Source organism: Rhineura floridana, chromosome 6, assembly GCF_030035675.1.
Source record: "Rhineura floridana isolate rRhiFlo1 chromosome 6, rRhiFlo1.hap2, whole genome shotgun sequence".
Taxonomy (NCBI): Eukaryota; Metazoa; Chordata; class Lepidosauria; order Squamata; family Rhineuridae; genus Rhineura; species Rhineura floridana.
This window is the reverse complement of record NC_084485.1, coordinates 98,569,976-98,585,979: the sequence shown is the minus strand read 5'-3', so window position 1 is coordinate 98,585,979 and position 16,004 is coordinate 98,569,976. Positions and strand designations below refer to the sequence as shown.

Below are 16,004 nucleotides of genomic sequence, written 5' to 3'. Positions count from 1 at the left end.
TGTTTGAAGGACTGCCTGAACTAATGTGAACTTTCCCTGGCCCTAATATCAGTTGTAAAGGTGTCACTCACAGGTCCATCATTAAGATCAATCAGACTGGTGTGCACAAGAGACAGGGCCTTTTCAGCATGGCTGCATCTTTGTTGAATCTCTTCCTATAGAATGTACATGTGGCTTTCTCTATAACTTTTTGTTCTAACCTGCTTTCAGTTAATGATGTTGGTCTGGATTTTTAAACTGTCACTGCTAATTATTTTGTTTTCTATGGATTGCAGTCTGAATTTGAGTAATTTTATGTTGCAGTTTGAGTTTTAATAGTTTAATGTGTGTGTTATATATATTTTTAAAAAATGTTTTTAATTCTTTTATGTGGGTTGCATGAGAGGGCTTCTCTGCCCTGAAAGGTGCATAAAAATCAAACAATCATTAACAAAACTAGGCCTCGATGCCCACCTGTAAAAATGTCTGTCTCCAGAAGAAACAATGATGTATGAATTGGATCTCTCATCAGGGCTGTAGCCAGGGTGGGACAAGTGGATGCATCAAGCCACCTGGGGTTTTGATTTGCCCCAGCTACTACTTTAACCCTTTTTTAAAGTTGTGGTTTTTAAAAAAATGTTTGTAACACTGTTTTGTTTTAATGTATTCTAAGATCTGTTTTTATGACGTTTTAAATAGTTTTAGTGCTTTGTTTGCTGCCCTGGGCTCCTGCTGGGAGGAAGGGCGGGATACAAATTAAATAAATAAATAAATAAATAAATAAAAAGCAGGAAAAAAGTGCTTGAATATATGACATTACCCGTATCCATATGAAAGAGTGTTTTCAGATTTTTTTCTGATTTAAAAAAGAAAAAATATTGGTGGCTGTATGTCTTTGTCATATTTTGTTGTCTCACATCCAGGTCCAGTGGCCATCTAACCAGTGTGCATTCTCCAAGGGAGATGGCATGGCTCTGGAAATTTGCCAATAAGCAGCCATTTTGGATAGGTAAGTGAAAAATTATTCAGGATACCACAGCATATGTCTTGTGCTGTACTTGATTAAATACCACTGAAATACAGAATGCAGAGATGTGTGACACTCTGTTTTCATCCTGTAAACAGAGTAGTCCTACATATATGATTTAAAGCTAGTAATCATCAGGTTCTGCCACAAAATGTTTATTATTTACTGGGCTCTTTGATTTCTTCACTGAATCTTCAAGCAAATGAAGGTGTTCAGATTTTACAATTAATCAAATTCTTCCCAGCATATATATATATGATTGCACTGCCAGGATCTCAGCAAGCTGAAGTGGTTTGCAGTAACATGCTTTGAATTTACTCAGGACAACAAATATACTTTATGTAGCAATTTTCAGTCACTGTTGTTGAAAACAGATTTTTAAAAATAAAATCTACCTCTAAAATATTGATATTAATGATAATATCATTAATGATAATTTTATCAATATTTCCTTCATTTATCAATATTTCATTTAAAATATTGATATTAATATTTTTGAGGGGGGGAATCAGTTCAGTAAAAGCAGTGGATAGTGAACAAAGAACAAACTCAAATTGACACCGGCTTGTAAGGTCAATGGAATGCTTTCACATCGGCACTGGCCAATGGACGCCATCCCTACTCCATATGGCCTAGAGAGCTGTCTTCTCTCTAGCAATGGCTCCAATGTTTCAGGCAGAAATTCTTTGCCAGCCCTGTTAACTGACATCCTTTTAACTGGAAGGGTCAGGTATTAAACCTATGACCTTATACATGCAAGAATTTAGCTCTATTATTGAGCTAGAACACCTTTTCCCACTTAAGTTGGCCCATTATTTGGAAGCATGGATTTGCCACCAGCAAGATGGTCATGTGCATCTCTTGAGTAAAATGCTTTTGAAATCAAAGAGTCTGTCTTATGAATAATTGCATTTATTATCATAAAAGGCCTAATGCAATTCCTTTAACATTGCTATTCAGGCAATGGATTTCACAACTGCAGTGTCTCCAATTTTAGGATTAAAAGAAGAAGGTAAAACAGACAAATGGGTGTGGAGCAATGGCCGGCCAGTGACCTTTCATAACTTCAAAGAAGGAAAGGAAGCACTATGCAAGACCACTGAACAGAAATGTGCTTTTGTACAAACACAGAAGAAATGGGTTGCAAGGCTATGCAGACAAAGGCTGAAAGGAAGATATATTTGTTCTGTTCCTTCATTAACTGACACTTCCCTAAAAAATACAAAAGTGGTTTAACTAGTTGGCAAGGGAATTGTACAAGATATTACCAGGAGAGGAGAAACAAGGCTACAACAAATTCAAGCCATGAAGTCATGCAAGCCACCCATTATAAAGCTACTTCTTAAAACTTCTGAACACATCTCAAAGAAGGAGAAATATATGATCCTTTGTGCATTAAGTGCATCAGAGCTGATGTCTTGCCAGATTCTACATATTCAAAGGTTACATGTTGTTGAAGATAGCAAATGTCTTCACAGTGAGCAGTATTAGGAAGGTGGTTTTTTTTAATTTTTAATATCAGTGTCACAGCTATGCAGGTCCAAGAGAAAGTTGGCCAAGAGTTGGAGCTAGTATTTGTCTTGCTGATAAAAGTAAGCAGTGTCTCACAAAAAGAAATGAAAATTATATTGATATTGATATTTAAGTGATACAGATAAATATGAGGCACAGTTGAGATAAATAAATAATGCTATTGAAATGTAAAAATAAAAAAACTATATAAGCACAGAATGGAAAATGCTGAAGTTAATATTTTAAATGACTATTTGCTTGTAGGCTTACGTATTATCAAAAATATTGTTCTGGATAACTGTTAGCTTGGTGGTTTATGTGTTCATGGAACATGTATAGAGGAGTGAATGGGATCTTTCACATTTATGTCTGCTAGCCCCACCTCCATTCTCTACATTAATCATAACCTGTGAAGCAGCCTACACCCGTGGCACTGTGGATGTGTTCCGGGGCCATACCTATTCAAGGATCTCCAACCACACATACCTATGTGCATATACTTATAGATTATGTGAAATGCATAGGCAGAATGGGGACGTGACCAACATATATAATCCTGTACCCTCCTCTAAAGTTTAGAGTCACGATGCATTTCATATCACATGAAAAATGCATGGGACCTGCCTTTTGAAAACATTGGGCACATTTAAATAAAGGAGAGAGTTCCTTCTACACTAATAATTTAATTGCGCAAAATCTTCAAGATCAGTAAGCTCTCTTTGATTTGAAGTTACAGCAAATTATTCAGTTCTGCTGTTATTCTGCCTTAACAGAACTGCTTCTTCATATTAATGTAACTGTCTCTAACATTTTAGAAACCCTAGTAAACATATATTAATAAAGAATATATTAGAGCCTCAGGTTGCAGCCCTACAGCCACTTATCTGGGAGTAAGTCTCATTGTACTTAGTGGGACTCACTTTTCAGTAGACATGTATGGGACTGTCAGTAAAAAAATAATAACTAAAGCTGCTGTTTTTGCTTCTTGTTTTTATGAAATGTCTGTTAACTAAAAGTGTTTCATCCTTCCAGGATTAGGGAGTGTTCCATGAATTCAGTGAGAGATGTATCTATGCAGCATTCCCTGTCACACTGAAGTAATGGGGCCATCCCTCTTCATATAAACACCCATGCATGCACTGGAAGCCCAGAGAGCTTTGAATTATGGCAATAGTGTTGTTCATGGGTGTCCAAGTTCTTTGCACCAACAGGAGTGTGTGAAACACTGGGAAAATTAAAGGTGACCAAATGTGCTATACCCGTTGACCTCCAATAGTTGTTTACAAGTACATTTTCATTCCTTTTCTATGTTCATTAAAGGTTATGCATGCATGTTACTGTATGAAAATGTGGCATGTTGATGTATATATGTCTGTCTTTATAGATATGCACATACATGGCACACACAATTAAAGGGACAGGAGCTCCTCCTTCCTCTGAAGAGTCTTTCCCCAAATTTGCCACAGAGCCTTTTTCTAGATTGTGGCAACATTGCTGCTGTTTTCTTTTAGTAAAAACAGTGCCTTGGATAAATTACTTCAGGAAAAGCAAGGTCTCCCTTTACACAATTTATTTTTCTTTCTCATTAGAAGTTGTCATTACACAAAAGCAGTTTGGCTTCTGGCTGATCATAAGAGTGATGGGGCTCTGCATTTTAATCCTAAACCAATTATCAGGATTTCTCCATGCATCATTAGACTGCAAGGAATAAAACTCAAGGGCAACACACAGGTCTCAGATGAGAGCTCAAAGCTCAGACTGTATCTTGTTGAAGGTGAAACCCCAGACTTGGCAATTTGGTAATTTTTAAAAATAAGCACAGAGCCACTCCAAACACAAGTAGTTGAGGTGAGGATCTGAGTTCAGTTGCCATCTTTGAAGATGGTAGCATAATAGATAATTGACCATGTGGCATTGCTTCCTCTTAATAAATGTACGAACTTACTGTAATTGGAGGTCTTCAGAATATCCTAAGAACCTAAGAAAAGCCTTGCAGCTGCATCAGGCCAAAAGTTCATCATAGTGCAGCATCCTCATAGTGGCCAACCAGATGCCTATGGAAAGCCCACTAGCAGGACTTGAGTGCAATTTGATCATGACAACAGATTCTAAATGATGGTTTCCTAACATACAGACATACACATTCTGAAATTTAAGACTTCTGAAATGTAATTCCAAATCAATTTTGAAGTAGCATCCAATGATACTTGATGGCTGCCTAATATATACACACATATTTGCATATACTGAGTTCATTAATTCCTCCACCCTTTATCATGAACAAGAAATGAAGCCCAGAGCAGGCTATGAGATAAAAGGAATGAGACTATGAAAATAGGGCTGGTTTGGTTCTTGGTGAACTTCCAATGAGTTCCATGGAACAGAGTAAATATTAAGCTTCAATCTAGCACAAAATGTTTTTGGGGGGGGGGGAGGGAACCTGCCTGATGCACTAGGGTCACAAGAGATAGATTTCAGATTTAGCCCCAACCCCAGTGGTATCCCCAAATGAATCATTATGGGGTTTTTTTCATATTTAAACAAATGGCTATAACCCAACCTGTGTTTAGAAAGTGAAGCACTGAAGACAATGTGCTCTGGGAGTCAAAATTTGGAAGTTACCTCTGACACTGGATGGTCATTAAGACACCGTAATGGGATGCAGTGTGCCTTTGCGGGCACAGGTGTGATGTTTCCCCAGGGCCAAGATGGGGAAATAATTATATAAGAAACAGTTATGGGGTAAACAAAACCACATCTTCTTTATTGATTACATTGACAAGAAGGGTTTGGCATGGCATGTGTGCCAGATCCTGGCATCACAGAGCCCAAATTGCTATGTAATGTGAGCCCCTCTCCTCCCCAGGCCGAGCATTAGGAAGGGAAAACCTAGGTGATTAGCATCTCTCCTTTGGGGGATAAAGGTGAGGCCTCCTTGGCATGGACCATTGTTGTGAAGGCCTTTGCCAACTGGGGATGCAGCCTCCCATTTAGCCCCCTGAGGTGGAGCTTTGGGTATTTGGCTGTATCCCACATCCCATAAGGGGACCCCTAAAATGGAAACGGGGTCCTCCCTTGTTACCCATAAAATGGATCCTGCCCAGTGCCAACTCCTGCCAGTGAAGTTGTGACAGTGGTGATGAACCCCCTGCTATAAGGAAGGCAAACACCTTCACTCATCCTGGGGCAAAATTCCTTCTTAGCCCTGCCAACCAGTAACTAAGTCCATAGCAAGAGAGAGACTGCAGCAAACCAAACTCCAAACCAAGGGAGGGTAGGTGGGAGAGAAAGTCTTTGCCTGAACTGGCCACTGTGAATGGGGCAGGTGCCTTTAAATAGGCCAAAGGCAGACCAGGTGAAGGCTAGTTCTTCCTCTGGTCTGCATGCACACCCAACTCCTGGGATCTGACATGCCACGAACATGGTCCTCGCATTCAGAAACCCATTGTGACAACATAGGAGCTCCTGAAATATTCCAGTTCTCTCTCACACACCCTTGCTACAACATCAGGCATTGTGCTGATTAGAAAGCAGTAGGTAATGTTGGCCATAATGGATCAGAGAGCCCTGGATTTGTATCTAAGGGCAGCCAAGTCCATAGTAGGATTCAGTCTCTCTTGCCCACCTGTCAAAATTAGATCAGAATCACTTAGACCGAATGAACCATTTATGACAGTCCTCTGTTGTAGTAGATTCTGTGATATCAAGTATATGGCTGAAAGTTATATGGCTTTTTGCAACATATGATATGGGCAAAGTGACTTGATCTCAGATTTAATTAATCATGAGGTAAGGAACAGTGACTTCCCATAGACAGCCAAAGTACAATGATAAACTAATGGAAATTTTAAAATTCATAATAAATTCACACATATGCCTGGCCAATGCACCATACATTTTAAATACAATTTCACAGCTATGGAATGTGAAGACAATTAATTTAGTTAAATTCTTACTTTTATCCTTTTCTTCCAAATATTCCAACATGTTATACGCATACCAACAGACAGATGTAGTGTCAATTTTATACTTACCAGCAGATGTGCTGTTAACTACCTATTCTGGTAATGAAATGTAGAATGTAAACTACTCATATGGAACATTATATGAGTTAAAATGGTTTTTCTCTTTTCTTGGAGCAGCACATCAGAAGATCATTAACATATCCTCTTTTTCGTATTGTATAGAATTTTTCATTTTATCAAGTTGCAGTTTAAAAGTCCCAAAGTAGTCTGAACCTGTTTAATATTGTGCACCTATATTAACCCTATCAAATGATTTGTCTACTCATGCAAGGAAGAAGACTCCACAGAATATAATATAATATAAAATGTTATTGTAGACTGCAAAGGTGGCCTTTGAAGCCAAGCATACCTATTGGTTCAGTTACTTCATTTCATATGTTCTATATTCATGAAAGTTAGCCTGGAAATGACTGAAAATGTACTGCCCTACAAATTTGTAAAAATGCAAACAATTTGGGTTGGTCTTTCACAGTCCAATCCACTTCCTGAGTAGCTTGGAAGAATTTGATAACGTGCCTCTGAGCATATGGTCTGGATTTTTTTCTCTTGTTTTACACTTTGAACTCTCAGTTCCCTCAGAGTGTTTTGAGTACCTTGTTAAGCAAGCGTTTCTGAGTTCAGGACTATAAGTTTTGTAAGATTTTGTTTTGAAATGAACTTATGGAGCAACAGAATGGCATGGGGGGTATTTTCAATTTAACATTGAGGAATGTGAAAAAACCATGCTGGCTATAGTATATAGCCACTCTCGTGGCTGTATAAATTTAACGAAGTATCATCTCTGAAGCTGAATTCTTGTTAAACTGTCCATCAGTTACAGCATCCTCTAAAGCAGAATCTGCCTCTAGAAAAAGCTTCCTGATTTCTGGGTCCCCAAGGTATATATCAGATAATTTATCCGACCTAAAGCATTATCTGATAAATCTACATTATACTTAAAAATGAACACAAGCTACTTTATCAACAGTGAAATGACATCTGTTGTCAGCTATTTTGCAATATTGTTATGTGGACCCTAGGTTAAATAGTCTCCATTTTGTTTTATTGTCATAAGAACATACGAACTGCTGGATAAGACCAATTGTTCATTCAGCTCTGCATATTGTTTCCAACTGTGGGCAGCAAAATGCTTCTGGGAAACTTACAAATATAGTATGACAGAAATGACACCCCTTTTGCTTGTGTCCAGTATCTGGTATTCAGAAGAATATTTCCTCTGAATATGAAGATTCCATTTAGACATTGACAGAGCTGTTGACAGACTCACCCTCCATGATGAATTTATCTAATTCAAGGATGGGGAACATGTGGCCCTCCAGATGTGGTTAGACGCCCATCTCCCATCAGCCCCAGCCAATATGGCTAGTGGTCAAGACGGATAGAAATTGTCATCCAGCAGCATCTGGCAGTCACAGATTCCCCATCTCTCTCTTTTCTAATGTTTTGTTTTAAAAAAACATTTAAGTTATTAAGAACTTGGATGTACACTGTTTTGTGCATCTTGTAAAATGCATCAGTGCTTCAAATATCTGGTTGCACTTTTGGAAGCTCATCATTTACTCCCAGTGGCAACTATACCACAAAGCCTGTATACCCCAGGCATGCATACTGCTAATCCTATCAGCATTAGAAATGAATCATTAATATCCAGAATTCATAATCACTCTAATGGATGGCACTCATAAGGAACATGCATTATTAAAGGGAGTATTTAGAAAGTGTCATAGGAGGGGAATTCATTTTTTGACTGACACTCACATAAACCAAGCATTCATATCCTTCACAGTTTCAATTTGGCAGAATGATCTTGGTGTTATAGCCCAGAGCAAAAACTCTACTGAACAGATTTAGACTGTTACATGTTAATCTCCTTTGCTACATTTCATTCACTCTTACCATTTTCTTTGCTGCCATTCTCTGAATGGAAGTCTTCTCATGGTTCTCCTTACCTTTCCTTTCATTAGTGAAATCATAAAATAATAATACCTTGCACTTAACATCTATCAACAGTGCCCATCACCTTGATATATGTAGAGGTTTTTTCCTCACACAGAAATGATCAGTCAGTAAAGTTTCTGAATCCTGAAAAGGTCAAAGTACTACAAGGTTCTATTACTATCACTTGGAAATATATAAGGCATAAAAAATGTAATGGTGGGAAAGATGTAAAATGTAACTTGCTCCCCTGACAGTCTCAGCAGTGTCACCAGAGCACATGCCATTTTTTTACTCCTTAATCTATTTTTATTTTTTAATCTTAATTTTACAGAATTACAAGTATATAGAATTAAAATAGACAATATGCACATTAATAACAACATACAAAAGTAATAATATATTGATTCTTAGAGAATGAGTGCAATGTAAAAAATATATATACCTTGAAAAAGCCAAACAATAATTTACATTAAAAAGGACTCCAGAAAGCCTAAATTGTATTACACTAATAAAGCATGTTAAATGACACTTCTGTCACACCAGCTGTACACACTGCATTAATCATATACCCGTAGCCTACTCCACTGTTCTTCAAACTTGGGTTCCCAGATGTTGTCAGATTACAGTTCCCATTACCCCTCACCACTGACTAAATTGTCTGGGGATGATGAGTATTGTAGTCCAACAACATCCAGCAACCCAAGGTTGAAGAATGCTGGTCTATTCAATGTTTCTTCCTTTTCCTTTTCCTTCCTTTTCGTTAATGCTAGCCAGTAGCCAAGTTTGCACAAAATGTAAGTTTCGCCCCTCCTGATGCTCTGTGTAAGTTTCTCTGTGAGAAGCTACTTGCTGTTATGTTAGCACTCCACTGCAGCAGGGTCAATGGTACTTCTTCCTGCTGCCATATACAATAAATGCTTTTCACATCAAGAATCTGTAGTATTGCTTTGGGTTCTGCTTCTGTATGGTATCAACTTATGGTGGAAATAAGCTTGCAGCATGGAAGTTAGAACCCTGTTAATTAAGTGATCGTAATGTCTACCACTGTCTTGAGACAGCTCCAATTTATTTTTAAGCAAAGTAATGTTTTGTGTTAACAAAAATCATTTTCCTGTGTATATCCATTAGTGCTGGAACCATTTGCAACATTAATGAGGTGACCTGTGTTTTGAATAATTTTTAAGGCATGAAAAGAAATATAAAGGAATTGTGGCATTCTCTGGATTTAAAAAAACACCATCACTCTGTGCATCCTTAAGTGGCTCTTTTTATTAATATGATATGGCAAATGTTTGTTCCTGTTTATTAAATCACATGAAAGGTTAATTATGCTAAGCGACTATGGGTAGAAAACAATTCTTGGAAGAAGCTTTTTAAACAACAGGTTGGCAGCTTGCTGGAGCCATCTGTTTCCCACAAATGTTAAGGTACAATCTTAAACTTGTGAGGTTAAAAATTACAGATTGCACAGTAGTTTGGGAGAAGGAAAATTCATGCTGCGATGATGATATGAAAATTTTGATTCTCTTTGACATGCAGCCTGGCAGGAATGCCAAGTTTCCTAAAGATGGTGTTTGGTTGCTAACAGCCATGCAAATTACAGGGGAGCAAAACAGCAAGGGGGCTCCTGTTATTTCTTTCGCTTCTAATAAAAGGCATCCTGGAATTGGTGCCTGAGGCTTTTGAAAAATAAGCCCAAGCAAGATATTGACATTTTCCTCTAATGGTTGAAGATGCCACTCCTTTCTGAGTCCACTGAGTTGGTCCAATGGTCCAAAAGTCCCCAACATGTCTCTGTGTGGTGAAATTGACCCAAGTTCAGCTATGCAATGAAATGGATCTAGATGGCAAACAAATGATCCGGCATTGCCATTCCAAGGAACTATTTAAAAACAGTTCTAACGTTTTTTAATTAATGTGATAAACATGAGATTTATCTGCACCTATTCATATTAGTGTGCTTCAGTAACACAGGAATCTTGCAGGAGGCCATGTTTGTGTGCCAGTGTGCTGAGAGTCAGAGTAGTGTAGTGGATAGAATGTTGACTAGGGCAAATCCCTGCTCAGCCGTGTAACTCACTGGATGACCTTGGGCCATTCACTCTCAGTCTGATCCACATCATAGGGTTGTTTTGAAGATAAAATGTGGGAAGAGCCATGTCTGTGCACATATGTGGGAAATCTGCATTTACCCTGGCCCAGCACACCTACAAAAAAAACAATCATGCTGTTGATACCGATATACAATCATATGGTACATTTCATTTTATGATTCATTTTATTTTATTTATTTATTACATTTATATATCCCCCCGTTCGTCCAAGGAACTCAAAGCGGTATACATGGTTCTCCCTTCTCTATTTTATCCTTGCAACAACCCTATAAGGAAGGTTAGGTTGAGAGACAGAGACTGGCCCAAGGTCACCTAGTGAGCTTCATGGTTGAGTGGAGATTTGAACCCTGTTGGACCAGCCCAACACTGTGGCCATCACACCACACTGACATAATGGTGCCACACCACATATGGTACCATTAAAATTTTAATTGATATATTGTATTTTTACATTGTTGTAACCTACTCTGGGACCTTATGGTGAAGAAATCCAAAGATAATAATAAAATGAGGCATATTGTGTCTGTTTATAGCATAGCCTTTTCACCTTTTTCTCACAGTTCATGCTTGTGCTTTATATCGCCCTGATTTGCACATCATACAAAGCCAAATTATGAATGTGGAAGGATTCCCAGAGAATAGACCTCAGTTGCTTGACTGACTACTCCCCAATTGTCTTGCTGCTCTACCATGTTGAGCTAAACCATCGTGGGGGGGTTGTCCAAACCCGGGCTCATGGTTTAGCTCTCCTGGACAAACCACAAGACATAAACCATAGAACAAACTTTGGTTAGAGCTCATGGTCAGTCTGGAAAAAACTAAACCACAAGTCCCCGATCAGACAACAAAATAGGGTTCAGCAAAGAGCAAAGTGGATGTGATCTCTACTCTGGGAGCCTCTCCACTTGTGTATTTATCAGCTATGGTTCAGCTTAGTGTGATGTGCAAACCAGTCCATTCTGTGTACTGCTTACCCAGGCCAGGCTCTCCACTTAATCTCTAATTAAGGTGTGGGGAACCTCAGGCCAACCTATGGTCCTCCAGGCTTTTCTATCTGACCCTCAGGGCTCTCCCTAGGTCTTGCCCTATCTCACCAAGACTCCCCTCACTAGCCCACATCCACACTCTCTTCAAGTGCTTTTGCCTAGCTCCCATGTGTATATAAACTGATAATGCCTCCTGCTTGCTTGGATGAAGGATAGAGAGGTGTGTATGTGTGTGTTAAAAACTTCTGGTTTTTTGCATGGCAGGAATGCAGTCTCCCGTACAAAGGTAAGAGTCACATTCATTCCTCCATTTGCTTTTGCCTCTGGTATTGCACATGCTCGCCTCCGGCCCTGCTCACCACTGGCATGTGGCCCCCAAGAGGTTGCCCACTGTCATGGCCCCTTCAGAGGACTCGGAGGAAGAGGCAGAGGCAGAGTTGGCAGACCCAGGAGAAGGAACTAGTGGAATCCCTGAGGACACAACGCTGGCTCTTCCCCAGCTGGAGAATGTCCAGGACCTGGCTGAAGCCCCTCAATCGGATTCTGGGCATGAACAGGAGGCTCCCCTCCCCCCCGCAGAAAGGAGACACCACCAAGTAGCACAGCAACAAAGGAAGAGGTCGGGTTGTTTAAGAACAAGCAGCTCTGAGCAGCTGGGAAACTAATCATGGGCACCTGGCTTAGGGAGTCTGTTATAAAAGGCAGTTCATGGCTGCAGCAGACTGCTGATTACAACATTGGTTGTGACCCCTCATGTGTAACGCTGTTACTAGCCTCTAGACCTTCAGACTGGACCCCTGGCTTTCTGAACTCTGCTTCCCTACCTGGACGATGCTCTTGGACACTGCTACTGGTTCGTTTGTCAAGCCTTTCTTCTGCCAGCTGGCCTCTGTTATCTGCCTGGCCTTGACTGATTTATTGCCCAGCTAACTGCCGGCTGCTTTGTTACTGCCCAGCCCCCAGCCCTGAAGCTGACACCCACAAGGGAAAGTGGCCCCTGGACTGAAGATGATTCCTTGCCACTGTTCTAATTAGGGATGGAAGGATCTATCAATTTCGGTTCTCTTAGTTTCTCATTTTTCCAATCTTAAATTCAGTTCTCCACATCTCTGCAGCAATTTGCAAATTTCTTTTTTTTAAATCCTCATTAAAATTCTTCAGCATCTCAGTGTAAATTTCTCCTTATAAACACATTTTTGTATGAAGTTTTGTCTAATGTACACATTTTGCAAGCAATTTCTAGTAATATAATGCATTTTTGTATGTCATTTTCACAAATATAGTCATTTTTAAGCACGTTTCCCCCTAATATATGCATTTTTGTAAACATTGTTTGGTGAGAGAACTGCATTGCAAAATTCAGATAAGTGTGAATTTTGAAGGATAGCTGTGTTTTGGTTCTCATGTTGTTTTGGAAAATGTGAATTTACTAAATTTGGTTTTAAATGCAAACTAAATTGAATGTCTCCACCATCTCTAGTTCTAATCCCTTACCACAAACCTATCTTTCAGTAAGAGATTTGCAGCTCTTCTGCTCTTGCTAAATTCTATATCTAAATTTAACCCCTTGTGGTATAGTGCCACAGTACTAAATAACCCCCCCCCCATTTAAGAGAGGCAGTCATATTGTATTCAATAGGCCAATCTTCTTCCTTATTGCTCTTTGCTCCTCTTTTGAAAATTGTGGTTTTAGGTAATGAACTGAGACGCTAAAAGTGAACATTTACTGGAGCTTGGATAGCAAACTGTTTTTCATTTATTTGAAAGCTCATTCCTGTCTGTGCACACTTGGCCTAACTAAACTGTCTTCCTTTGTTTTTTCGAAATGCTCACAGTCTGCTAGTCCTGCTAAAACATTGTAGTTACCACCACTCAGGTAGGCAAATCCACATGACCCCCGAGAATTTGAAATTGCATAAATCAGATAAACAATCTGCCAGCCTGTTCTTCTGCAAGCTAACACATGCCTCCTCCTACACTGACTGTAGAGTGACAAGCTCTGCCCAGCCTAGCCCAGCCCAGCAACAGCCCTGCGTCCTTAGAAACAGCAGATTTCTCCTCGGAGTGGATGTGAAAAGCAGACCACTCATTCCGGTGGCAGTGGTTGCTACTACAGCTGGATGCTTTTTACCTTTAGAAAAAGGCAAAGTTACACAGAGAATACAACAGAGGTGGGTGCTCTATGTCCATGATGTAGGAAAAGAAATGTTAAAGAGCCTAATGCTAGGTTTTTTTCCCCTGAGTGTGGTCTTGAGTATACGAGTGAAAGCTACTTGAAGCTTCTCTGGCCATTAGGACAAGTTAGTTTGGGTCTGTGATGATCCCCCCCCCATTAAGAAGAGCAGCTTGCTCAATTTTGCCATGAATGGTTCAAGATGCAAACTGTGCTGTTCTAAGGAAGAAAGAGGCATAATGTCTTCTACCAGTTAACTGTTTAACAGCAACAACAAGTATTTGGAGGGGGACTTTACTTTCCATGCGAAGTGTATAATACTAATACCAAAATAAAAGGGATGAAAGATATAAGTGGATGTGTTCTGGCTGTTGAAAATGTGTAATTTAGTGTTCTAAAAGAGCAGGGTTGGATGCAGAAAACTAAACAACCGTTTCACATTGAAAAATCTGTAGCAATAATTGCACTACAATTATATAGTAAATATTAATAATACAGTAGATACTGAGCATGAACTGGGCTAAAACAAAATCAGGTTGGCCGATTCCTGTTTTTCAAACTGATTTCCCAACTGGCACCCATCTGGACCTGAAATTATTATCTAAATTTACAGTTAAGATGGATAAAATATGCATTGGCTTTGGGTTGATAGCTATTATGGCAGACAGCCCGTACAGAAAGATGTGTGTGTATGACGACAAAAGACCTCATCTACAACAACAACGGCAACAAAAAGTGTGGGTAACTACATTTGTTCCCAATAGTCCCTTCTTTGTCTGATTCTCCATCCTGTCTCCAACATAAACTTTAAATTGTAAATTCCTTGGGGGCTGGGATCTGGTTTAGTTTTGCTTTTGTTACTCTATTAAATTGTTGATACTCTATTGATAGCCACATGGAAATTACAAACACAATATGAACAGACCCTTGCCCTAAAATATCTTGAAACTCTTAATATGGATTTTCAGTACCATTTTTCAAGAAAAAGCATTTGAAGGGAGTCTCTAAAATCTTGCTTTTTGAAGTTACAGAGAAGTGCCCTGCTATTCAAAGTGTGCTGGTACTGGTGATGGCTTCCGTCAGAAACATCCCTTATGGGTTCAATGCGAATTATGAAACTGTAATAAAAATCATTGGGAGCAAATATGTCCGATGCCTTGTGGAAAAACCTGATGGGTAAGCTTGTTATCTGTAAAATAATATTTTTGATATATATGAGTGGGATTGTCATTCATTTTAAAAAATAATTTGAGCAAAATCAGAGATACTAAACCATAGCAATTAAACTGCAATAAATCCTGAAACCTGTGCTTTACTTATATTGTACTCACAGGATCAGGATGTTTAAGGGAACAGCAGAGCTCTTAAAAGTATCTTGAGCTCTAATCGAATACAGGGTTAATTTAAGCACACTTGGCTCTTTAAAATCAATGGGTTTAAACACATTTTTCTCTGTGTTGGGCCGTGCAGCCTCTGTTTCTATACACTCAAATAAGGAAAGTATATTATTCCTGTATTCAGTGTAGTGTGGAAAATTTAGAGCTAGGCTGTGTACATACCAGAATGTTAATGCACTCTTGAGTTGCACAGATATGATTTTTCCATGTGCACTTGTGGATGTTTGTCTACACATGAATGCTTTCAATTGAACTCTAGCTCAGTGTTTCCCATCCACACTAGTGCATAGCATTTGCACGGTGTTGTCCCCTCTCCTCAATTAGTACTCCCCCACCCTCCCTGAGTTCTGGAAATCTGAGGTCCACTGTGGGCATGTGTGCAGGTATTTGTTTACCTATGTGTCTGGTCTTTTTTTAATTTTTGAGATAAATTTTCTTATATACAAGACTTGACAAAAACACTGGGGTAAAAAAATAATTCAAAAAAATATATGTGCTATCCCAGTCCCACCAATAGCCCATCATCTCTGATTTCTGGCAACCTGGGATCCATTGTGGGCATTGGTGGAGGTATTTGTTAGCTGTGCATGCAGCCATTTTTTTAATTTTTGAGATACACATTTTCTGATATGCCAAACTTGCACACAGCAGCAGGTTAAATAAAAACAATACTGTGTGTATCTGCCCAGCCCCACCAGCAGCCCACTGAGGAGCACCTCGCCAGTGGAAGTAGGGCCTGTGATGTCAGATGGCACCCTGCAAAATATCACCACACAAGTAAAAAAAACCACAACCCTTCCCACACATTGCGCTTCAGTACGTCCTCAGTTGTGAAACATGCAATTTTATATTA

The 16,004-nt window shown here is 39.3% G+C and overlaps 2 protein-coding genes across 8 annotated transcripts in view; both read left to right on the top strand.

Annotated features, from left to right (window-relative positions):
• LOC133387765 (FRAS1-related extracellular matrix protein 1-like) overlaps positions 1 to 3,781 on the top strand; it is a 197,706-nt gene extending 193,925 nt beyond the window's left edge. For all 4 annotated transcript variants that reach the window (XM_061633224.1, XM_061633227.1, XM_061633225.1 and 1 more), the window contains 2 exons: positions 903 to 988; positions 2,004 to 3,781. In XM_061633224.1, the coding sequence (XP_061489208.1) occupies positions 903 to 988; positions 2,004 to 2,242 (325 nt within the window). In that variant the 3' untranslated portion in view covers positions 2,243 to 3,781. The remainder of the gene's footprint in view (positions 1 to 902; positions 989 to 2,003) is intronic.
• Positions 3,782 to 12,322: 8,541 nt separating this feature from the next.
• C6H1orf87 (chromosome 6 C1orf87 homolog) overlaps positions 12,323 to 16,004 on the top strand; it is a 39,668-nt gene continuing 35,986 nt past the window's right edge. Inside the window, exons 1-4 of one of the 4 annotated variants that reach the window (XM_061630498.1) lie at positions 12,323 to 12,434; positions 13,417 to 13,457; positions 13,570 to 13,752; positions 14,786 to 14,930. In XM_061630498.1, coding sequence (XP_061486482.1) covers positions 14,824 to 14,930 — 107 coding nt within the window. In that variant the 5' untranslated portion in view covers positions 12,323 to 12,434; positions 13,417 to 13,457; positions 13,570 to 13,752; positions 14,786 to 14,823. Of the gene's footprint in view, positions 12,435 to 13,416; positions 13,458 to 13,569; positions 13,753 to 14,779; positions 14,931 to 16,004 lie in introns of all 4 variants that reach the window. The other 3 variants (XM_061630496.1, XM_061630497.1, XM_061630495.1) reach the window with 3 other exon arrangements.